Here is a 25,588-nt window from a genome sequence, read left to right on the forward strand (position 1 = left end):
GAAACTTATGTTGAGGTAGAGAATGTGTAGGTTAAACAGGTTTGGACTTCATTATTCCCAACGGAAGCTAACTGTCAAAGCTTGAACCAGATATCTCAGATTCTAGCATATTGAGAGGGGGAGTCAATGAAAGGGGGAGTCTGGATCAACAGTCAAAGGGAAGATGGAAGTCAGAGTCAGGTAATGATCCTAAAACCTGTGAAGAAAGATTGAATGATGTGAAGACAGAGAGTTGAAGAAAAGACTAAGACCTAAGACTCAGGAGCTGAAGACTGCTGAAGACTACGTCAACATCCAAGGGGGAGTCTGTTAGTACACGGAATGTCTGTTGACTTCGTCTACATCAAGTCTTAGGTCAATATAGGTCAACATAGGGTCTAGAATGTCAAAATCATGAATTATGTTGTAGGTTCGCTTATGTGAACATATGTTATAGGTAGGTCCGCTCATAGGGTCTATATAGGTTCGCTTATAAGACATCAGGAGGGTTCGCTTTTATGTCAAAGTGATTGGTTCGCTTATATGTCATGTCACTACAAGCGAACCATGCTACACTATAAATACCTGATGTTTGTGATTCATTTGTAACGTTGGAGCGGACCTAGACCATTGCTTGTGGAACGGAACTCTGTCAAATTGTAATCAGAAAGCAATAAAAGAGAAGAAATTAGAAAGGAATAGCTGTTGTAACTTCATATATACTGATTCCGCCTTTATATACGAAGATGAACTGTCTCTACTGACTTTTCGGGGTCGAAACACGGTCCAAAACCTGTAACGAAATTTTTCCTCGAAATTCTTGAGTATTACAAGTTCCATATCTCCCAGATGCACCCAATCAGTATGGTTAGGGTTCGGCATTTTGAATTCGTGTGCCGTACGATGCGTATTGTGTTGGTGCACGAATGTCTATCGCCTTCGTCAATCAGAGCCGTAGCAAGAAACCGAAGAAATCGAGCTTATATTGTAATATTTAGTTAGAATTAGTAAGGTGGCGTTTTGGTAATTAATGAGAAGTCTCATTAATTCCAAGGCCTATAAATAGGAGATTATGTCATAAGATTTTGAAGACTTTTGAAGACTTGGGCTCCATTTGAAGATTTTGGTGATTCAAGTCTAGAGAGAGAAAGTCTCTCCAACGTGATTTTTGTATTGTAGTTGTCAAATCTTGCAATAAAATCATGTTACTAGTACGTTATTGTGTGTTCGGTCACGTACGTTCACGGATTCCGCACGTCGAACGTTCGTTACGCAATCGAACGGCGTCAAACCGGTCCTACAAGTGGTATCAGAGCTAGGAGCTCGATTGCACGATCAAACACATCGTTTTCGTACCTGATGCAATTCACAACCAAGTTGGATCAAACAAACACAAGAACGAACTGGAATCGGCTTTCAATAAAATTCAGAATAAAAAAACTGTCTTTTCAACTAAAAAATAAAAACTATTTATACTAACCCACCCACAATATAGGCACCAAACTAGGAATAAGAAACCTGATAAAATACGAACTTCAAAACCAGATAAACATGGAGAAACAAAAGATAAACCAACTAAATAAAAGATAAACCAACGATTCCAGCTTGCACCCCAAGTCACCCTGTTCAGCCTCAACCCGGGCCTTCAATTGGGCCGCTACTGCTTCCTGCATCACGAACAGGCCACACTCCATAATTAACTGGCCCAGAGCCCGAACCGGTCCTAATTGCATCATTCCCCCCTCTTCAGAAGGACTCGTCCTCGAGTCAAAGGGATCATCCAGCTCAGCAACAAAAGGAGAAAGGTCAGCGACATTAAATGTGGCGGAAACGTTATAATGACCAGGCAACTCAATCTTGTAAGCATTATCGTTGATACGTTCCAGCACGCGAAAAGGCCCATCAGCCCGCGGATTTAACTTACTTGCCTTCCCTCCCGGAAATCGCTCCTTGCTAAGATGCACCCACACTAAGTCTCCCGCTTGAAAAACCACCTGCTTCCTCTTCTCATTAGCTCTCCTTTGATACACAAGGTTATGATTGACAATCGCGTTCCGAACCTGCTCATGAATAGATTTAATTTGGTTGGCTCGCTCGTCGCCCTCAACACTATAATGTTCAACAGTTGGAGACGGAGCTAAATCTAATGGCGTAAATGGATTCCGGCAGTACACAACTAAAAACGGACTCATGCCCGTAGACCGATGAGAGGACCTATTGTATGCAAACTCCGCCTGAGCCAACACGAGATCCCACTGTTTTGGATTAGACCCCACCAAACTTCGTAATAAATTTCCCAGACTCCTGTTTGTTACTTCTGTTTGTCCGTCACTCTGTGGATGGTGCGCGCTGCTAAAATTAAGACTGGATCCCAACTTCTTCCATAACGTTCTCCAGAAATGACCCACAAATTTAACATCCCGATCAGAAGTCAAGGACCTGGGAATACCATGCAAACGGACAACCTCCTCAAAATACAACCGTGCTATTTGGCTCGCATCATAAGTTTTAGCACAAGGTATAAAATGAGCCATCTTGGAAAAACGATCGACTACCACCATTATGGAATCTTTCTGTCGCTGTGTCCGGGGCAGACCAACAACGAAATCAAGGCTGACATCCTCCCATGGTCCCTCGGGTACTGGTAACGGCGTGTATAAACCAGCATTTGACTTATGAGTTTTTGCAATATGGCAAGTATGGCACCGATCAACTATTCTGTTCACATCTGCCCCCATCTTTGGCCAAAAAAACCGCTCCTTAATCAACTTGAGTGTTTTATCCCGACCAAAGTGACCGGCCAAAGCCCCCTGATGTCCCTCAAGAATAATCGAATCCCGTAACGAACACTTAGGCACGCACAACCGTGTCCCATTAAACAAAAACCCATCTTGAAGAGAGTGTCCCAATGTTGGAGCGACACGACACGTATTCCACAGCTCCGCAAAATCTGGGTCATCCGGGTATAATGCACAAAAATTATCGAACCATTCCACCCGAACTTGGAGTGAAGTAAGAAGGGCGCGCCTCCTACTTAAAGCATCCGCAACGGTATTAGTAGCCCCCGATTTATGGCGGATCACAAAAGAAAATTCTTGTAAAAATTCGACCATTTAGCATGTCGGGGATTGAGCTTGAGTTGACCTTGAATGTATCGAAGCGCCTGATGGTCTGAAAAAAGAATGAATTCCGCATGGATGAGATAGTGGCGCCAATATTCCAAACTTCGAACGATGGCGTAACATTCTTTGTCATAAGTACTAAACTTTTGCTTGGCCTCACTAAGCTTCTCACTAAAGAAAGCGATGGGTCGACCGTCTTGACTCAGGACACCTCCAACCCTGAAACCTGACGCATCACACTCAACCTGGAACGCTTTTTGGAAATTAGGTAATGCGAGAACAGGAGCTTGCGTCACACATTTTTTTAGGCAGTCGAATGCTTTGGCAGCGGCGGGCGTCCATTGAAATGTCTTTCCTTTCAAGAAATCAGTGATGGGAGCGACGATCGCGCTAAAGTTACGAATAAAACGCCGATAGAACGATGCTAACCCGTGAAAACTCCGGACTTCAAATAAAGTAGTCGGAGTGGGCCATGTAAGGATTGCCTCAATCTTCGATTCGTCCATGCGAATTCCGTTGCCTGAAATAAGATATCCCAAAAATAATACCTCGGAGGACAAGAAATGACACTTCTCACTGTTAGCATAAAGCTTTTGGTCTCGTAAGATTAAGAAAACCTGCCTGAGATGAAGCAGGTGTTGCTGCAAATCAGGGCTAAAAACCAAAATGTCATCAAAGTAAACAACTACGCACCGACCAATTAAAGGTTTAAATATATGATTCATGAGGCGCATGAAGGTACTTGGTGCATTCGAAAGCCCGAAGGGCATAACCATCCACTCGTACAAACCATCCCTCGTTTTAAAAGTTGTCTTCCACTCATCCCCAGGTCGCATTCTTATTTGGTGATAACCACTGCGCAAATCAATTTTAGAAAACACCCTAGACCCGTGTAACTGATCTAGGAGGTCTTCAAAGCGGGGTATTGGAAACCTGTACTTAATAGTTATTTTATTGACGGCCCTACTATCAACACACATTCGATACGTACCATTTGCCTTGGGAACGAGGAGCGCTGGCACTGCGCAGGGGCTCATACTTTCACGAATCAGCCCCTTTTCAAGTAATTCACTAACTTGGCGGTGAAGTTCCTCGTACTCTTTCGGGTTCATGCGGTGCGCGGGTTTATTAGGAATAACCGAACCAGGTATGAGGTCAATACAGTGCTGAATTTCCCGAACTAATGGTAGACCCGCCGGTATCTCTCCTGGAAACACATCTCCAAATTCGGTTAAAAGAGGTTGTAGTTCCGCTGGAGGTTTGGAGGCTGCTGGATTAGATTCGGCTATTACTAGGGCGAGCATGAAAGGTGGCTTGGCAGTCTGGATAAAGTCCAAAAAAAGGCCGAACGGTTAAGAACTAACGCCTCGGTTCCAGTCTCACGGGTGTCCAAAGGAGCCAACAGTATGCTCACGCCATTTTTTTTAAACGAGTAAGTATTTTGGAAACCATCATGACAGGTCCGCCTATCATACTGCCACGGCCGTCCCAATAAGAGGTGACATGCGTCCATAGGAATGACTTCGCACCACACCTCATCGGAATATTTAGAGCCAATGCTAAACTGAACTAAGCATCGCTGAGTCACCTTCACAACATTGCCTTTTTTTAACCAAGTTAACTGATACGGATCGGGGTGAGGCTCGGTTTGTAGACCTAATTTTTCCACCATTGTCGTCGCTACCATGTTCTCACAACTCCCCCCATCAATAATAACCGTACATACTTTACCCTTGGCGGTGCAACGAGTTCTAAAGATGTTATTACGGAGCCAGAGTGTGTCATTAACGGTCTTGTCGGGTGTGACGCTGAGTATCCGCTGAGCAATCAAGACCTCGCCCCTATCAGGATATATAATTTCTGGTTCATTCCCGGCTTGATCTTCCTCGGTATCATATACCGGTGGTGAGTCTTCTGTGAGGGTGACTAACTGGGTGTTGGCGCATTCACGCGCAAAATGTCCTAACCCTCCACATTTAAAACATCGCGGTGCTCGAGAGGGTCCTGTGGGATTGTTAGCTGTTGTTTCAGATTTGGCAGGACCAGACCGGCTGCCTGTGGGGGTGTTGGTAGCAGGCCGGGGCGCCTCGGCTTTGATTGGGCCGTGCGACACCTCGGGTTTGAATGGGCTGGTCTTCACAGGTATCTTCCCTTTGGATCTGAGTTGTTTTTCTACCTTTAAAGCCAATTGACAAACATCAGCAAAGGTCCAGTAAGGTTGTAATTGGACAATATCAGCTATCTCTGGTCGCAAGGCTCTGAAGAACCGGGCGATGACCTGTTCTTCTTCTTCCTCCGCACCGCATCGCATTCTTAACCTGTCAAAATCAGCAATTAATTCCTCAACAGTTGTTGACTGTTGGGAATGGTTATGATAATCCAAGAAAGCCTCTTGGCGATAGTTGGGTGGCAAAAATTTCTCACGTAACAACTTCCTCATCTTCTCCCAAGTTGTAACCCGAGATCGCCCCTCTTGAGACCTCTTTTTCTTGACATGTTCCCACCATAATGACGCATACTTGCGAAGTTTTATAGCTACTAGTTTTACCTTGAACCTGTCGGGGATGTCGCGAAGGTCAAAAATCCGCTCGACCGTATGGAGCCAGTCAAGGAATTCATCCGGTTGCATCTTGCCATCAAACTCAGGGATTTCAATCTTGATCCCTAAGCTTCGCAGAGGGTCGGGCTGTGGTTCCCGCTGATCGAAGGGGTTCCCCAGTCCTTGTCGAGCAAAAGGGTTGTAGTCTTGGTACCCGGTCCCGTCATCCCAGATGTCCCGGTCCGTGTCCGTATCTTCACCGAAACGCGGCTCCTGCTGCAATTCCAGATCCCGGATCCGTTGCTGCAGTCGAACAATCTCTTCGATGTCACGTGGATCGCGTCGATAGTCTTCGTTGCCTCGGTCGGCGTTTCTACGATCTTGTCGATGAGCACGTCTTCCACGTTCTGCCATAGTTGATCTCTGTGCTCTGATACCAACTGATGCAATTCACAACCAAGTTGGATCAAACAAACACAAGAACGAACTGGAATCGGCTTTCAATAAAATTCAGAATAAAAAAACTGTCTTTTCAACTAAAAAATAAAAACTATTTATAACCCACCCACAATATAGGCACCAAACTAGGAATAAGAAACCTGATAAAATACGAACTTCAAAACCAGATAAACATGGAGAAACAAAAGATAAACCAACTAAAGAAAAGATAAACCAACGATTCCAGCTTGCACCCCAAGTCAACCTGTTCAGCCTCAACCCGGGCCTTCAATTGGGCCGCTACTGCTTCCTGCATCACGAACAGGCCACACTCCATAATTAACTGGTCCAGAGCCCGAACCGGTCCTAATTGCATCAGTACCATATTTCAGCGAGTTTGGATCCGATTTTCATCAAAATTCTTCATTTTTTATTTTTATCACGTTTTTTACTGAAAAACGTCAAATTGAACGGGTTTTTATGGTTCCAATCGTCCGAATTTTTGATATGATGTGCGAAAATCGTTGATTTACAACCCTACCAAGTTTCGGATTCGAATTCCTAGTCGTTTAGAAGTAATCGAAGAATTTCGGTTCGTTTTGTGCGTAAAACTTCAGGTCCGCTCGTATCAACTGTCATAGATCCGCTTGTTTTGACATTATTTTGTGAGGTCCGCTCAAAATTGCAAGTTAGTCTGGTCCGCTCCAAGTGCTTTTTAGATCCGCTCATAGTAATAATTGAGGTTCGCTCATAGGTCTCACTAGTATAGGTTCGCTCAGAATAAGTGGTCCGCTCATAAAGTTATCCAGGTGTTTCTCTTTTACGGCTCAACATTCTGTCATTATTGTCAGACAAAGATTATCGGTCAAATGATATAATCAGTGGTTAATTGAGGTTGTCAATCAAGTGTTTAATAAAAACGAAATGTCAGTGTGTTGTTTGATGTAAATAACACATATTATTCACCATGGCCCAAGGTAACACGTGGATATCAACCAACCCATGTGAGTCATATATTGACAAAGGTTAATCGGCCAAATAAAAAGTTCAAAGAAAGAATCATTGTCGGCCACTAGTTGGATTTACAATAGTATATGCATTTAACAAATTGAAGTTGTCAGCTTTAAAGGTTTTGGCCCTATCATACTTTGATGCTTATATTAGCGGCCCAATGAGAAGAAATTTGAATATCACAAGTGTCGGCCAAGTTTAAAAATAGAATCAATTTGCATGTGCTGTCATCATTGTAGTTGAACAATTAAAAAAATAGTTGTAGGCTGCAACACATGTCCTTGTTACTTCATTAGTTTGTGAGGCCCAATCACACAGTTTGTTTTAAAATACAATCATTGTCGGCCACCATTGAAATATCCATGTGATTTTATAAGTAATCGGCCTAATCAGATTTCATACACATTTGAAATTGTTAGCAATTTGAATTTAGTTTGAAAAGTGATAATTCCGATTGAGAGGGTATCTTGTTTTGAGTTGGTATTTTGTTTGAAAAGGGGATCTAGTTTGAACTTCGTATTTCGTTTGAACAGGTTGTTTTTGAAAGTTGGACAAGACGTTTGATGAAGAAGAAAATTATTATTTTGAGAGATTTAATGATTGGAATCGAGGATTTATAGATGAGAGTTATAAAAATGTGAAAAAGGATGGATGGATCAAAAGGTTTAAATATTTTGTATGTTTGAAAGATGAAACTTTGGAAGATCTAGAAAACCGATATAGCGTCTTACTTAATTACTTGAAAAATCATGAGATATTTCTGTCAGATGCTGAAAAGATAGAAAAGTTTGCAGATGCATTACCTGTTGAATGGAGTGAATGTTTGAAAAATTTAAGGAAGGATTCAAATTTTTCAAAATTACACCTAAACAAATTCATCAGCAAACTTAAAACTCATGTATTTGAAAATAGAAAGAAAAGAAAAGATATGATTAAAGTGTTGGAAAATCATGTGTTGGATCTGGGTTTAGATGTGATTGAGGAGATGATCAAAAGGATTGTTGAATGTGTTAGGGAAAAATATGTGATGAAATACGATATCAAGAGAGGTTGTTATATAGATGAGAATGAAAATCCTCTTGATTTCGTTAAAATATTTTGTGCAGGTACATTCAGGGCAAATGAAGAAGAAGCTTCAAATGCTGAGGAATCTGCAGAGTTTGGATCATCAAGTTGTGAATCAGTGTGCTCTAAGTGTGACAACTTTAAGACTGACAATGACAAACTCTTGAAGGATGCGGAAAGTTTGACATCGAAAGTCAAGAAGTTGAAAGATGAGAAGCAAACTGATGAAAAGCAGATTCTGGATTTACAAGAAAATTGTGAGAAGTTGAAGTCTGAGAATGTTAAACTGTTAAGTAATTTGAACAGTTTGACATCAGAAAATAAAGTTTTGAAAGAAAAAGAAAAGAGTTTGAAAGCAAACAGAAATCTTTAGAAGATGAAGATTTCTGGATAAAGCTTGAAAACAAAAAATTGAAAGAAAATGCGAAAGTTTTTGAAGATAAAATGAAAAATTTTGAAAATGAGAAATTAAAAGTGGAGAAGGAATTTCAAAGTCAAATAAAAATTCTTGAAGATGGGAGAGATGTGCTTAGCAAAAACAACATCGAAAAGAAAAAAATGATCAATTCTCATCTTGAAAAGATTATTCGACTTGAAAAGGAAAGTGAGCAAGCTCGAAAGAAAATCAGTGAGCTTGAAACACAATTGCAAGGTTTTGTGACTTCTTCAAAGTATGTGAACATTCCATGTCCAAAACCGATCAATTCTGTTCCAATAAGTGACGATGTCACAAACTATGACAAAGTCGTAGTTGAAGATTGTGATGAGAAATCTGATGATGAAAATGAAAAAATTGAAAAACAAAAATTGTTTTTGAAATTAAAAGAAAAATTTCAGAAAACTGTTCTACAATCAACTGAAAAAGGTGAATGCTCTAAGCAAAAACCTTTGAAGAAGAAAGCGGAACAGAAACAAAAAATTAAAAAGGAGAAAATTGTTCAAAAAGAAAATAACAGCTCATCAGATCGATCATCCAATCAAAATCAAAAATTACAAAAAGTAAAAAATGATAATTCAAAAATTGTCGGCAATAAGTGGTGCAGGTCAGACCACAGTGCTCAAAAGTCAAATCCAGCAATCAAGAGGAGAAAGGAGTATCACCAAGCCAAACAATGCTTTGATTTGAGCATTTGGACTGAAAATGGTGATTGGTATGATAACAGAGTGTGTTACCGATGCGGTTATCAAGGACACATTGCTGTTAACTGCCAGAGAAGGAATTTTGAGACGAGAAGATGTTTTAACTGTCAAATCAGAGGTCATATTGCCAGAGATTGCCCAAGGAAATCAAGTGAAAGATTGAGGGTTAATTCTCAGAAGTTGGCAAAGAAACCAATCAATGTCAAGCCCAAAGAACAGAAGGTTCAAGAACCTAAAGTTCAAGAAAAGAAAGTGAAGCTTTCTCAAGGGCAAAAAGACAGACTTCGAAAGAAGAGGAAGAAGGCGAGAGAGTATCTAGAGAAGATTTTGTCCTCAGGTTCATCGGACAGATCGAATAAGAGTTCTGATGAATCAACTCCCTCGACTGCAAAGTCAAGCAAGATAAATTCATCAGATATAAATCTGAGGACGAAAGAGGAAAAGAAGAAGGTAAAAGTTGGTGGCAATGAATCTGTTTCTTCGGAAACAAAGGAGCCACATGTCGGCAATGAATCTGACAAGTCAAAGTCAGACAAGCCACCTTCAGGCGATGAATCTGACAGTCAGACAAGCCATGTGCAGGCAATGATTCTGGTTCGTCAAAGCCAGAGGAGCCATTAGTTGAGGTAAAAGTAGAGAATTCTGGTTTAACAATGGATGATGCAAACTTTCCACCATTGTTGAACAAGAATTCAAAATCACCCAAGGACAGTCAGGCTTGGGTGAAACTATTCAAATAGAAAAACCTGACTTGCCGCAACTCCCAGGTTGGTAATTGGGGAGTAGGAATCGGCATCTTTCTTGAGAAATTCACTTCGGTGATATTTCGACCTTCAAATAAATTAAGGACATTAAGTTGTACTTGATTCATCTTTCCTACTAGTGGTAATTTGAAAAACAAGGTGATGAAACCCCGAGTTTATGAAATGACACACAAAACTAATTTTCCGGAAAAACCATTTTGATTAAAACAAACTTAAGTGTTTTGAAATCTAAATGGGAAAATAGTTTGTTGTGAGGGGGAGTTCTGATTGTTTATGCCAGGTGGATAGAGAATTGAAGTGATTCTCATCATGTTGTCATGTTTGTACAGTTTGTTTCAAATTTTCTCAGAAAATCAAAATTAAAACATATTTTGATTTTAGGGGGAGAAAAATTTTAAAAAAATTAGAAAATTTGAAAATGTCAAAAACATTGAAAAATCAAAAATGAGTTTTTGTTGCATAAAAGAGGAAATGATAGTACATCAGTAGTCTATCACAACACGCTAAAGATATGTAATGTTTAAAAGTGATAAACAATCTTACTATGGATGTGTCGTTAGATTTTTACACACTTAGTAAATTGAAATGAGATATAAACCTAAATTCAAACTTGCTTAATTCGTGGGTAACTATTCTTGGATATATGGGTAACCCCCGAAATCTTGTTTGAAAGATCCCTCTTTCTAAGATACTAGGTCTTTATACTCAGTGATATCTGGGGTATTATTCCGGGACTTCTGCTGTATGGAAATACTGACCTAGTCCCCGAATAATACTTTCTGCAAAATGCTTTGAAATATAAGCGCAGCCCTCAGCAAGTTGATAAAACAATAAAATTGGATGTCACTGCTGTTGTAACAAAAGATCCTCTAAAGGGGACCCACCGAAAGTCGAAGCCGTCATCTCTCTGCGTATACGGAAGTATCGACCTGAGCTCTCACGGCTCTCGCAATTTACCCCTTAACAGATATCATCTGTGGTATACTCACCTGTAAGACTGAACATTGGGATCTGGATACGGGAGTATATTCAAGTGGAGTGATACACATTTAAGTTCAAGTTTCTAAAACATTAATATCGTATCTCGAATCAATTGAAATTTGTGTGAAAATTTAAAGTTGATCAATATACTGACAATCTAGGTAAATTGTTTAAAACTTGAAATGTTTAAAAGCTTAACGGTGTTGGTGATATGTCTCAAAAACTGATATGATCCTCTTGCACAAACTCACAAAAATATGTTTGTACATATTTCATTTCTGCATTTAATTTCTGTTTTTGCACTTATGTTTCATATTATTGAAAAAATCCAAAAAGATTTTCGACAACTGATGGTGAAAAGCTGATATTCAAAATCTCAAAGGCTAAACATGATGAACAGACAGGTTGGTTAAATGGTTTGAAATGTTTAAAATGATTCATTAAGTTGAATCAGAATTTGGAATGTTTCAAAATTTTGATCAATTTTAATTGTAAATGAGTCTCAAATGTTTAGTTGATTCATTAAGTTGAATCACAACTTTATTGGTTTGTAATAGAGAGGTTGAGATGTGTAGGTTTCTGATTCTGATGCTACGGAAAGCTAGGCGTCAATCCCAAAAGCACGGAAGCTTGACGAAAGGGGGAGCCTGAAGAAAGAGAGCAACGGAAGCTGAAGATAGATCCACCGGGATTCTGTTCAAGGAAGAGAGAGTCTGTATTTGCTGAAGATGTTAAATCTTAAAGAAGACTCAAGAGAGAGAGAAAGACAAGTCGCTACGAGTTTCACTATGGATTGACTGCGGCAATATCCAAGGGGAAGTTTGTTGGTGCACGAACGTCTATCGCCTTCGTCAATCCGAGCCGTAGCAAGAAACCGAAGAAATCGAGCTTATATTGTAATATTTAGTTAGAATTAGTAAGGTGGCGTTTTGGTAATTAATGAGAAGTCTCATTAATTCCAAGGCCTATAAATAGGAGATTATGTCATAAGACTTTGAAGACTTTTGAAGACTTGGGCTCCATTTGAAGATTTTGGTGATTCAAGTCTAGAGAGAGAAAGTCTCTCCAACGTGATTTTTGTATTGTAGTTGTCAAATCTTGCAATAAAATCACGTTACTAGTACGTTATTGTGTGTTCGGTTACGTACGTTCACGGATTCCGCACGTCGAACGTTCGTTACGCAATCGAACGGCGTCAAAACCGGTCCTACATATTGAACCGACGATTCCTCGATTTCGAGTTTTTCATCAAATGCATTGCTCTCAAGGGTTCTATTCCTTTGTACAAAGAGCATTGGCGAAGAAGATTCTGCTTCAACCCCCAAAATCATTCCATGACTGGAAGCAAAAATTCTTTTATATCAAAGCAGGAGTCATCCCAATGAGGATGGTTTTTAGGGGAAAGGAGGATGTTCCTACTGAGACTATCCAAACTCCCGTTGATGAAAATTGGTACCAAGACTTAAAGGATGTTCCGTCTATTGCTTTGCCAAAGAAAGCCCTCGTCGGTGCCAGTATGAGTCTGAATTGGAGGATGAACCGGGAAGATAAGCCGGTGTATATGGAAGGTGATAAAGGTAAGATCTTGGGTCTTGTCCTGTTTCTTTATCTTTCTTGTTTTTTTCCTCCCCCCCTTTTTTTGACTTTGCTCCTCTTCTTTTGTAGTTGTTTCTTTGTATGTTGTGGCGTTCGAGAGAGAAGGTGGGAAGATGGCTACTATTGCCAAAAAGCCTGATGAAGAGCTGTGGTATCACCATATTGTGAAGAACTTTGTTCTTCCGTGGGACAATGATCTGTCCGCGCAACCTGCAGCTGGTGCTGGTAAGTTTTTGTCATAGTATTTATTGTTTGTTGCTTTTGCGCGTTTGAATAAGGTTTATTATGCGCTTTGTTAGTAGGTGACCTGTCTAATTTGGGCATAGGCCCTGAGAAGAAAAGACGTGCACCCGTAACTACTGCTGCTCCGAAGAAGAGTGATGCTGAGAAAGCCCAACCTTCGAAGGTTAAGAATGTTGGAGGAGAGAAGAAAGGTATGCGTCGTTCCTCTGACTCATGGTGTGATTATGTGGTGGTATCTGATTCCTTGGAGGGTCTTGCGCCTGCAGTGATAAGAAGACCAATGACAGAGCCAAAAGATACTGCTGATATTCCTCCATCAAACCCAGATGACCCCATTGATTTAGAATCAAGTCCTAAGCGGTTGGTGTGGAAGAAAACAGGAAAAAGAAAACAGGGTGATGCTGATGCTGAAGGCCAGCCTGCAAAGAAAGTCCAAAGGAAGAAAATTACCCGAAAGGGTAATCTTGATGCCTTTATTTCAGAACCTATTCCTGGTAAGTGTTATTCTTTTGTTTCTTTTTTTATGCCTCGAGTTTGTGTTTTATCTCTTTGTTCTTGCAGAAAAACCACGTTCTCCTGTTCCCACCGAACCATTACCTGTGGTTAATGAAGAACTTCTACCTTCCTCTTCGCGTGCCTCTGTTGCTGATCGATTAGAGAACACTGAGGTTCCTGAGAGTGAGGCGGAGAAGGCTGCTGGGGCGGAGAATCTTGAGCATGAAAAGCCGGTTGATATTGTTATGGACGCGGAGAAAATTACTTGCCCGGAGATTGCGGATGGTGTTGGTAATCTCCAAACCCCTGATCTTGCAGCTCATGTTTTGGAGAAAGGGAAGACTGCTGAGGAGATTCCTGTTACCACTTCTCCTTCCAAGGCTTCTGGTTCTATGCCTGAGAATGTTGAGAAGGTCACTGTTAAGGACCAAGGTTCATTCTCTGATGTTGGCAAGAATTCCCCAATCCGCCTAGATGAAACCCTGGGGGATTATTATTATAGAACTTATTCGGAAAAGGATGTCACACCCCAACCGATGGCGGAATCATCGGGGCGCGGCACTGAGCGAAACAGATTGTTCAGAAGTTTCCACAACAACTATCATACAATTCAGTTATATAACACGTCCCATACCGTGTCCCAAACAATAACAAGTTATCATAGAAATCAACTAAACAATATGGGAACTGTTCCGACAACTCAAATTCTTAATTATTACAGACCGAATGTAAATATTGTTTTAAGACCTCTAGACGGCTATCCGTAAATCTTACTGACTACAGGTGCCAGTACAAGATCTACAGATAATTATGGCCCTGGAGCAGGTACGTGGACACTGTCCTAAGGTCACAGGCTCCTAGAAGCTTATTATTGCTTCGCTTCCCTAGCAAGCTAGTAGCTTAAACACCTGTCACATACGTTAAAATAAAAGTCAATACATATAATGTAAAGGTGAGTACACAAGTTTGATATAGCATATAGAGTTCGAATAGTTTACGCATAACCAAGCACGTACACAAGGGAAAACGATGCATGTAAATTATCGACATGGGACCATCGATACCAATGACTTCGAGTTGACTGTCCGAGACAGTTCGCGATACATGATTACCACCGTAATCCATGTAAGAAATTGTCCTTAGCAACCCCCGTGTGAACGGGTGCTGAGTCCAAACTATAGTACTACGTTGCTAAAGCAGGTAGATAGCACTCCACGTGTAAACATAATAAACAGCAATCATTTAGACAAGTAATACATGCAAGTAGGTTAGCGTTCAAATAGTTTGTGTTGTTTGTGAATTTGATAGATTACGTATGTAACACCCAAAAGTGCTGAAAGCAAAAAGGGATCGAGTATACTCACAGTGGTTGGTTGTGGATTGAAGGGAGCACTGAGTATAGGTTAGCCTGAATAGTTCGATAACGCAACGATGAGTAACGCGGAAAAGTAAACAATGTACTTGGATCGAGTAGACCATTCGATCGGACAGCAGTTCGATCGAGTGAGCTGTTCGATTGGTTTGAAAGTCCGTTCGAACATCCATTCGATCGGCCGGCTGGCTCGATCGGCTGGTTCCTTCAAGTGGATTGTTTCTTCCTTTGATGTGAAGGATGTGTTTGTGTATGATGGTTTGTACTACCTTTCAAGTTGGCCGATCGAACAGCTGTTCGATCGGTTAGCCCAACCGATCGGCTAGCACTTCGTTGTTTTCAAATATGTCACTCGATCGGTTAGCATGTTCGATCGGGTGGCATTCCAATGTTTCGAAAAAGTCTAAGTGTTTTGAAGTATAGTATCTCATGATTCGAGCAGTAATGATTACAATCGAGTGGGGTAGTCGATCGAACAGTACCTCATCAATACTACACTTTTGTGAGTTGGTGGGTCTAAGTGCTAGTCGATCGGTTAGCCTAGCCGATCGGCTGGCGTAGTCGTTCGGTTGGGCTGTTCGATCGAACAGCCTAGCCGTTCGGCCAGCTTCTCGATTCGGTTAACCTATCACTTAACACTTGTTTCTTCCCGTTAATTGTTGATGTTTTAGAGATATTTTGACTACGAGTTGAACCACAGAGCTGAAGTCCCTACTTAGTCTACTGACTCGAGCAGGAATCACCCAAACTCGGTCAGAGACGGTTTGGAACCTAAGTTTAACGTTTAACCCGGAATCAGTATATCTCTCGGTAGAACCCGAATCTTGAACCATGTGTTTGTTTAGAATGGTTTGTAAGTCGGTTCAAGTCTCGTTTTCACCTTTTTGAGTGTAAAAGAGTTGAAAGATAGATGAAAACCCATCTTCCAATCCTTTTCCACCGTGAAATGTTAAGATCCTTGGAAGATTTTAGGTTATTGATGTGGAAATCGGTTAGATCTAGCTTATTCATGGTTGAATGAAGTCAAGAACATGAAGTTCTTGATGAACACCAAGAACACCATGATGACATCACTCAAGAACACCTAGATCTTGGTGATTTCATGGATGAAATCCAGATTTTGAAAGATAGAAAGATGGAGAATCGATTAATGAACAAAAACGTACAAGGATTAGAGTGAAATACTTACCGGTTTGAGAGAAATCTGAGATTTAGTGAGAAGAAGAGGCTGGTCGGTCAGAGCTTTTCCAAAAGTGGAAAGCTTGACAAGGACAGCCCTATTTATAGGCTTCCAAAAGAGGAAAGGGTCAGCTGATCGAACAGCATCCCTGATCGAGCAGCTGTCCGATCGAACAGCCTGTTCGATCGGCTAGCCTGTTCGATCAGGTTGCCCTGTTCGATCGGCTAGCCTGTTCGATCAGGTTGCCCTGTTCGATTGGCTAGCCTGTTCGATCAGGTTGCCCTGTTCGATCGGCTTGCCTGGTTTTGAGTGTTTCGCGACGATTTTTGATATTTCGACTTCGATGAACGATGATTTGAGGATGATAGAATTCCTAATCAAATTACTTTTAGTAGTAGTCGAGACTATATCTAACATACAAGCATCCTTACACCACAATTTAGATTCGATTTCGATTGAGTTTGATTCACCTTGAGTCTTGATTGATTTGATTGATTCACCACACACCTTAACATAAAAGTAAACATGCACAAGTAACACATAAGGCACACACACACGTATAAAAAGTACTAAAATCCCCACACTTGAGTTTGATGATTGATTTGATTAGCTTGATTGTTGATTGACTAGCTTTATTGCATTGTTACTTCCTATCATTCACAGTCGGTCGTTGATTCACAGTTCGATTGTCGGTCGATTAGTTTGATTATACAACACTTACTCCAAATAATATGAAAATCAAAATGAAACTAAAATGAAATCAATCTTTATTAATCTTTAATTCCAATAACAGTCAACTCTTGACTTTGACTTTTGGAAAACACGGGGTGTTACAGTCTCCCCTCCTTTAGGGAATTTCGTCCCGAAATTAGGCCGAGAACCGTACATCGCCGTGTGGTTTTACCAATTCGATGCTTCAGATCTATCTGAACAACTGCGGGTACTTGGCCTTCATGTCACTTTCGAGTTCCCAAGTGAACTCCGCGCCTCGTTTGCCTTCCCATCGTACTTTTACAATAGGAATGCGAGAGCGTCTGAGTTGCTTGGTCTGTCGGTCCATGATTTCGACAGGCTTTTCCACGAAGTGTAGCGTCTCATTGACCTGAAGATCGTCGAGTGGTATTATTGCGTCATGGTCGGCTACGCATTTTCGAAGGTTTGAAATATGGAAAGTCGGGTGGACATTGCTGAGTTCCTCCGGTAATTCGAGTTTGTAGGCAACTTTACCGATCCTTTCCAGAATCTTAAAAGGTCCAACAAATCGAGGCGCAAGTTTCCCTCTTTTGCCGAATCGGACTACTCCCTTCCAAGGTGATACCTTTAGGAGCACGTAGTCGCCAACTGCAAATTCGCGGGGCCTGCGTCGTTTATCGGCGTACATCTTTTGTCTGTCCCGGGCCTTCACCAAATTTTCCCTTATTTGGTGGATCTTGTCAGTCGTTTCTTGCAGAATCTCGGGCCCAGTCAATTGTGAATGACCGACCTCGTGCCATACAATAGGCGAGCGACATCTCCTACCATACAAGGCTTCGAAAGGTGCCATTTCGATGCTGGAGTGATAGCTATTATTGTACGAAAATTCGACCAATGGTAGGTGTTTGCTCCAACTACCACCAAAATCAATAACACACGCACGGAGCATGTCTTCAATAGTACGAATCGTTCTTTCAGTCTGCCCGTCGGTTTGCGGGTGGAATGCGGTACTCAAATTCAGCGTCGTACCAAGAGCTGCTTGAAAAGTTTCCCACAATCTCGATGTAAACCGAGCATCGCGATCCGAAATAATGTCTCGAGGCGTACCATGATTCTTAATGATCTCGTCGGTGTAGATTTGGGCTAGCTTGGCCACCTTATAGTCTTCTCGTATTGGCAGAAAGTGGGCTGATTTGGTTAGACGGTCGACTATAACCCAAATACTGTCGTAACCTGATGGCGTGGTCGGAAGCTTAGTTATGAAATCCATAGCTATGCTTTCCCACTTCCATACGGGTATCGGCGGTTGTTCGAGTAAGCCTGAAGGTCTTTGGTGTTCAGCCTTGACTCTTGCACAAGTTAAACAGCTACCAACATATAGAGCAATATCCCTTTTCATCCCAGGCCACCAGTACTTGTAGCGAAGGTCCTGGTACATTTTGTCCGCACCGGGATGAATGGAATATCGGGATTTGTGGGCTTCGTTCATGATGATCTTTCGCAAATCTGTCCTCCTCGGAACCCAGATTCGGTCCAGATAATAGAATATCCCGTTGGCTTTGCTCACGAGCTGAGTTCCATCGTGATAGATTCGTTCTTTCTTCAACGTACGCTCGTTAAAGCAAGCGTGTTGTGCTTCGCGGATGAGAGCTTCGAGGTTATACTGAGCCTGGATGTTTCGAACACCTATCACGTAATTCTTTCTGCTGAGGGCGTCTGCAACTACATTCGCCTTGCCTGGGTGATAACGGATCTCACAGTCGTAATCGTTGAGAAGTTCTACCCATCGGCGTTGACGCATATTGAGTTCTCTCTGGTTAAAGATATGTTGTAGGCTCTTGTGATCGGTGAAGATCGTACACCTTGTACCATACAGGTAGTGTCGCCAAATCTTTAAGGCAAAGACAACTGCGCCTAGCTCGAGGTCATGGGTTGTATAGTTCTTCTCGTGGATTTTGAGCTGTCGAGATGCGTAAGCTATAACCTTGTCTCGTTGCATGAGAACACAGCCAAGTCCAAGGTTTGAAGCATCACAATAGACAACGAAGTCATCGCTTCCGTCTGGCAGTGTAAGAACTGGTGCATGGCACAGCATGTGTTTGAGGGTTTGGAAAGCAGTCTCCTGCGCGGTTCCCCACACAAAAGGCTTGTCTTTATGAGTAAGGGAGGTAAGCGGTACAGCAATCTTTGAGAATCCTTCGATGAATCGCCGGTAGTAACCAGCTAATCCGAGAAAAGAGCGAACTTCTGACGGATTCTTTGGCGTAACCCATCCCTTGACTGCCTCAATCTTTGCAGGATCAACGTGTATACCCCGACTATTCACAATGTGACCCAGAAATTGAACCTCCTCCAACCAGAATTCACACTTGGAGAATTTGGCGTAGAGTTGGTTTCCCTGAAGCAACTCGAGAACCAATCGCAAATGCTGCGCATGTTCGGCCCTCGATCTGGAATAGATCAGGACATCGTCGATAAATACAATGACGAAACGGTCTAAGAACGGTTTACACACGCGATTCATTAGATCCATAAAGACCGCGGGTGCGTTGGTCAATCCAAAAGGCATGACAACAAATTCGTAGTGGCCGTATCGGGTTCGAAAAGCGGTTTTGGGTATGTCTTCCTCTTGAATCCGCAACTGATGGTAGCCTGAACGTAGATCGATCTTGGAGAAACACTGAGCACCTTGTAACTGGTCAAACAGATCATCGATTCTTGGTAAGGGGTATCGGTTCTTGATGGTCAGCTTGTTCAATTCCCGGTAATCGATGCACATTCGGAACGACCCGTCCTTCTTTTTGACGAAAAGGACTGGTGCGCCCCATGGAGAAGTGCTCGGGCGAATGAAGCCTTTTTCAAGTAACTCTTGGAGTTGGTTTGAGAGTTCTCGCATCTCAGATGGAGCGAGTCGATACGGAGCTTTGGCCACTGGGTTGGCTCCTGGAATAAGGTCGATTCGAAAGTCGATATCACGATTAGGAGGTAATCCAGGAAGATCATCAGGGAACACCTGAGGAAATTCTCGGACAACAGGAACATCCTTGACTTCAACTTTCCTTTTCTTGTCCGTCTCTGCTACAACAATGTTGGCCAAGAAGGCTCGATATTCCTTGCGGAGATATTTGCGAGCTTGAAGACAGGACATGAGCTTGAGATCTTTTGCAGTAGTTTCACCATAAACACATAGAATATCACCACTAGCTAGCACAAAACGAATCATCTTATCGGAACACACAACTTCAGCACGGTTTTCACGAAGAAAGTCCATGCCTACTATGACATCGAAACTTCCGAGTTGCATTGGAATGAGATTAATCGGGAATATATGATTGTTGAGCTTGAGGGTACAATCACGGAGCACAGAATTGACAGCAATGGTTCTTCCGGTAGCGACTTCTACTTCGAAGGGTGTCGAAAGATAAGAGCGCTTACGTCTAAGAAGCTTCTCAAATTCAAATGACACAAAGCAGTTATCGGCTCCAGTATCAAACAAACATGATGCATATATACCATTCACAAGGAACGTACCATTGACCACGTTGTTATCAGCTTGAGCCTGGCGTGCGTTGATGTTGAAAGTTCTGGCGTGAGCGGCTTGTTGTTGAGGCTGTTGTTGTTGTTGCTGGGGTTGTTGAGCTTCTTGTTTCACCACCCTGTTCGGGCACCGGTTTGCGAAGTGGTTAGGGTCACCACATGCAAAGCAGGTCCGAACAGTGTTTGCCGGGGCCTGTGCAGCTTGAGGAGCTTGAGGAGCAGGTAGCAGGGCTTGGTTAACAGCAGCCTGAGCTTGCGTTTGACGAGGACCATAGCGGCAATTCGCAGTGAAATGCCCGTAAACGTTGCAGTGGACACAGAAACGGCAGGCCACACCCACCGGGTGATGATAGGAACATGTAGCACAGAGTGGGTGGGGGCCGGTGTACGCACGCTTCGCTGGCGGCGCATTGATCACTGGTGCAGTGCGCTGTGGTTGTTGCTGTTGTGCTGGCACAGACTGGATGGGAGCAGCAGTGGTTGCGGCAGCGCAACTCTTGTTCTTCTTTCTCCTTTTTGAAGACTTGGAGGCTTGGGCAGTGGTGTTATCGGTTGATGCTGCGGTGACTTGATGCAGAGACTTGGTTTGTTTATCCCAGAAACCAGCCTTCACCCGCTTGTCGTTAATCTCAGCGGCGAGTAGGTAGGTTTCCTCGATCGTTGCGGGCTTGGAGGCGTGAACAAAATCTGCGACACAATCCGGAAGAGCACGGATGTATTTCTTGATGGTCATGTCAGAAGTCTTGACCTGGTCGGGACATATGATACTCAATTGCTTGAAACGGGCGGTGAGACCAGCATTGTCTCCCTCCTTTTGCTTGATACTCCAGAACTCATCCTCCAACTTTTGGCGTTCGTGGGGAGGACAGAACTCGTCCATCATGATCGCTTTCAATTCTTTCCACGTCAGCTCGTATGCAGCGTCGTTCCCGCGCTTGTTCCTTTCTGCGGTCCACCAGTCCAAAGCTCGTGACTGGAAGACACCGGTAGCATTGAGAGTACGGAGGTGATCTGGGCATCCGCTTTGACGAAGGGTGACTTCTACCGAGTCAAACCAATGAAACAGAGCCGTAGGGCCATCTTCACCGGTAAACTCTTTTGGCCCACATGCCTTGAATTGTTTGAAGCTAAAAGTAGCTTTGTTGGAGTCTTTGGGCGTGAGGGTTCGGGATTCCTCAGATGACTTGCTCGCGTTCTCGAACACATCACTGACGGCTTTTGCCACAGACCTTGAGATGATCGCGGCGAGACGTCGATCTCTCTTTTCCTGACGGGTAAGAGGTTGGCGAGGCCTTGATGATGACGACATGGTCTGCAATAGACATCGCCATAGGGCTCAACACAACGAATTCGAATCTCACACGTCTTAGCTTACTAAAGCTTAGAATCACGTCGCATCTCACGTCACGTAACACATATAATCACATAAGCACATAATCATAGAAGCAATTAGGGCACTTAAGCAATTAAGCAAATAGAGCACTTAATTTCCTAAACACGTACGCAATTTTATCACAGAGGTAGTCAGAAAACAGAAACCTATAGCCACAAGTCGAGTGTCGTTCGTTTCGCATATCGGATAGCATCACATTGTATCATCTAACTTAGTCGTATAGCGTGGTATAGCTCACTGGTTTCGTTTAGATCACATCAACAGGGATTTGAATCGAGATAGGATAGCAACAAAGTCACGCAGATTGATATCAAATGGAGTAACCAACAAATCTTTAAAACACATAAACAGGTAAATCATATAAAATCAACAAAGAAACACTCAAAATCGGAAAATGGATTGTCTGCGGCTACTAGACTTTGACTAACCATGGCAATTTAACTATTCGCAGTTGACTTGTCGTCACTTTCGACTCTAGGGGACATGTTTCTGCCTCGATTCTTGGGCATTATGCATGTGCATTCTAGGCCATACTCGTGAGTTCAGGTCGTTGGAGTCCGTCAATTGCCTTGGCGAGATAAAATAAAGTTGGAATAACTGCCAAGGTTAGGGTTTCACCCCTAGCTCAGCAATTTCTTCCTTGTTTTAAGAAAATTTAGAGGAAAATTTTCATCAAATTACGGGTTTCAGCCCTAATTTGGTATAATTCTCCCCCGTTTGTTGGTAAAAATTAGCACAAAGTAATTGGCAAAAATTTGTAATTTAGGCAGGAATTTGCGGGTTTCACTCCTAATCCCGTCCAAATCACAAAATTTGGCTCGGAGTTCGGATGTAATGATAGAATAGAAGGAAACAACATAGAATAAGCACATAAACTTGGTCTCTTGGTTCCTAACTATAGTCTAGGTCTCTAAGACAGCGATCCGGACTAGATCGTGTCTAACCTAATTCCCTATAGTTGTGGCTCTGATACCAATCTGTCACACCCCAACCGATGGCGGAATCATCGGGGCGCGGCACTGAGCGAAACAGATTGTTCAGAAGTTTCCACAACAACTATCATACAATTCAGTTATATAACACGTCCCATACCGTGTCCCAAACAATAACAAGTTATCATAGAAATCAACTAAACAATATGGGAACTGTTCCGACAACTCAAATTCTTAATTATTACAGACCGAATGTAAATATTGTTTTAAGACCTCTAGACGGCTATCCGTAAATCTTACTGACTACAGGTGCCAGTACAAGATCTACAGATAATTATGGCCCTGGAGCAGGTACGTGGACACTGTCCTAAGGTCACAGGCTCCTAGAAGCTTATTATTGCTTCGCTTCCCTAGCAAGCTAGTAGCTTAAACACCTGTCACATACGTTAAAATAAAAGTCAATACATATAATGTAAAGGTGAGTACACAAGTTTGATATAGCATATAGAGTTCGAATAGTTTACGCATAACCAAGCACGTACACAAGGGAAAACGATGCATGTAAATTATCGACATGGGACCATCGATACCAATGACTTCGAGTTGACTGTCCGAGACAGTTCGCGATACATGATTACCACCGTAATCCATGTAAGAAATTGTCCTTAGCAACCCCCGTGTGAACGGGTGCTGAGTCCAAACTATAGTACTACGTTGCTAAAGCAGGTAGATAGCACTCCACGTGTAAACATAATAAACAGCAATCATTTAGACAAGTAATACATGCAAGTAGGTTAGCGTTCAAATAGTTTGTGTTGTTTGTGAATTTGATAGATTACGTATGTAACACCCAAAAGTGCTGAAAGCAAAAAGGGATCGAGTATACTCACAGTGGTTGGTTGTGGATTGAAGGGAGCACTGAGTATAGGTTAGCCTGAATAGTTCGATAACGCAACGATGAGTAACGCGGAAAAGTAAACAATGTACTTGGATCGAGTAGACCATTCGATCGGACAGCAGTTCGATCGAGTGAGCTGTTCGATTGGTTTGAAAGTCCGTTCGAACATCCATTCGATCGGCCGGCTGGCTCGATCGGCTGGTTCCTTCAAGTGGATTGTTTCTTCCTTTGATGTGAAGGATGTGTTTGTGTATGATGGTTTGTACTACCTTTCAAGTTGGCCGATCGAACAGCTGTTCGATCGGTTAGCCCAACCGATCGGCTAGCACTTCGTTGTTTTCAAATATGTCACTCGATCGGTTAGCATGTTCGATCGGGTGGCATTCCAATGTTTCGAAAAAGTCTAAGTGTTTTGAAGTATAGTATCTCATGATTCGAGCAGTAATGATTACAATCGAGTGGGGTAGTCGATCGAACAGTACCTCATCAATACTACACTTTTGTGAGTTGGTGGGTCTAAGTGCTAGTCGATCGGTTAGCCTAGCCGATCGGCTGGCGTAGTCGTTTGGTTGGGCTGTTCGATCGAACAGCCTAGCCGTTCGGCCAGCTTCTCGATTCGGTTAACCTATCACTTAACACTTGTTTCTTCCCGTTAATTGTTGATGTTTTAGAGATATTTTGACTACGAGTTGAACCACAGAGCTGAAGTCCCTACTTAGTCTACTGACTCGAGCAGGAATCACCCAAACTCGGTCAGAGACGGTTTGGAACCTAAGTTTAACGTTTAACCCGGAATCGGTATATCTCTCGGTAGAACCCGAATCTTGAACCATGTGTTTGTTTAGAATGGTTTGTAAGTCGGTTCAAGTCTCGTTTTCACCTTTTTGAGTGTAAAAGAGTTGAAAGATAGATGAAAACCCATCTTCCAATCCTTTTCCACCGTGAAATGTTAAGATCCTTGGAAGATTTTAGGTTATTGATGTGGAAATCGGTTAGATCTAGCTTATTCATGGTTGAATGAAGTCAAGAACATGAAGTTCTTGATGAACACCAAGAACACCATGATGACATCACTCAAGAACACCTAGATCTTGGTGATTTCATGGATGAAATCCAGATTTTGAAAGATAGAAAGATGGAGAATCGATTAATGAACAAAAACGTACAAGGATTAGAGTGAAATACTTACCGGTTTGAGAGAAATCTGAGATTTAGTGAGAAGAAGAGGCTGGTCGGTCAGAGCTTTTCCAAAAGTGGAAAGCTTGACAAGGACAGCCCTATTTATAGGCTTCCAAAAGAGGAAAGGGTCAGCTGATCGAACAGCATCCCTGATCGAGCAGCTGTCCGATCGAACAGCCTGTTCGATCGGCTAGCCTGTTCGATCAGGTTGCCCTGTTCGATCGGCTAGCCTGTTCGATCAGGTTGCCCTGTTCGATTGGCTAGCCTGTTCGATCAGGTTGCCCTGTTCGATCGGCTTGCCTGGTTTTGAGTGTTTCGCGACGATTTTTGATATTTCGACTTCGATGAACGATGATTTGAGGATGATAGAATTCCTAATCAAATTACTTTTAGTAGTAGTCGAGACTATATCTAACATACAAGCATCCTTACACCACAATTTAGATTCGATTTCGATTGAGTTTGATTCACCTTGAGTCTTGATTGATTTGATTGATTCACCACACACCTTAACATAAAAGTAAACATGCACAAGTAACACATAAGGCACACACACACGTATAAAAAGTACTAAAATCCCCACACTTGAGTTTGATGATTGATTTGATTAGCTTGATTGTTGATTGACTAGCTTTATTGCATTGTTACTTCCTATCATTCACAGTCGGTCGTTGATTCACAGTTCGATTGTCGGTCGATTAGTTTGATTATACAACACTTACTCCAAATAATATGAAAATCAAAATGAAACTAAAATGAAATCAATCTTTATTAATCTTTAATTCCAATAACAGTCAACTCTTGACTTTGACTTTTGGAAAACACGGGGTGTTACAAAGGATGCTTCCGAAATTCATGTCCCTGTTTGGAATCTGAAGAAAGGTGACACTTTCTCGGATTGGCGCGTATGTCGGGACTGGTTGCAGGGAATTTTTCCGCCTGGAGAGTGTAGGATCGTTTGCACGACCAAACGAGTCGTTCAGAAGAGTTTTTGATCAATACGAGAGGCGGAAACAAACGTATTGATGTTG

General features: G+C 42.2%; 1 protein-coding gene across 1 annotated transcript; it reads right to left on the reverse strand.

Moving 5' to 3' along the window:
* Nucleotides 1-1,514: 1,514 nt before the first annotated feature.
* On the reverse strand, nucleotides 1,515-6,054 carry LOC110888571. The gene is made up of 5 exons (XM_035980122.1): nucleotides 4,636-6,054; nucleotides 4,141-4,423; nucleotides 3,719-3,742; nucleotides 3,124-3,621; nucleotides 1,515-3,073 (listed from the first exon to the last, which is right to left on the reverse strand). Exons 1-5 carry the CDS (start codon nucleotides 6,052-6,054, stop codon nucleotides 1,515-1,517), a joined length of 3,783 nt encoding a protein of 1,260 aa, XP_035836015.1.
* Between the last annotated feature and the right edge of the window lie 19,534 nt (nucleotides 6,055-25,588).

Source organism: Helianthus annuus, chromosome 11 (genome assembly GCF_002127325.2).
Source record: "Helianthus annuus cultivar XRQ/B chromosome 11, HanXRQr2.0-SUNRISE, whole genome shotgun sequence".
Taxonomy (NCBI): Eukaryota; Viridiplantae; Streptophyta; class Magnoliopsida; order Asterales; family Asteraceae; genus Helianthus; species Helianthus annuus.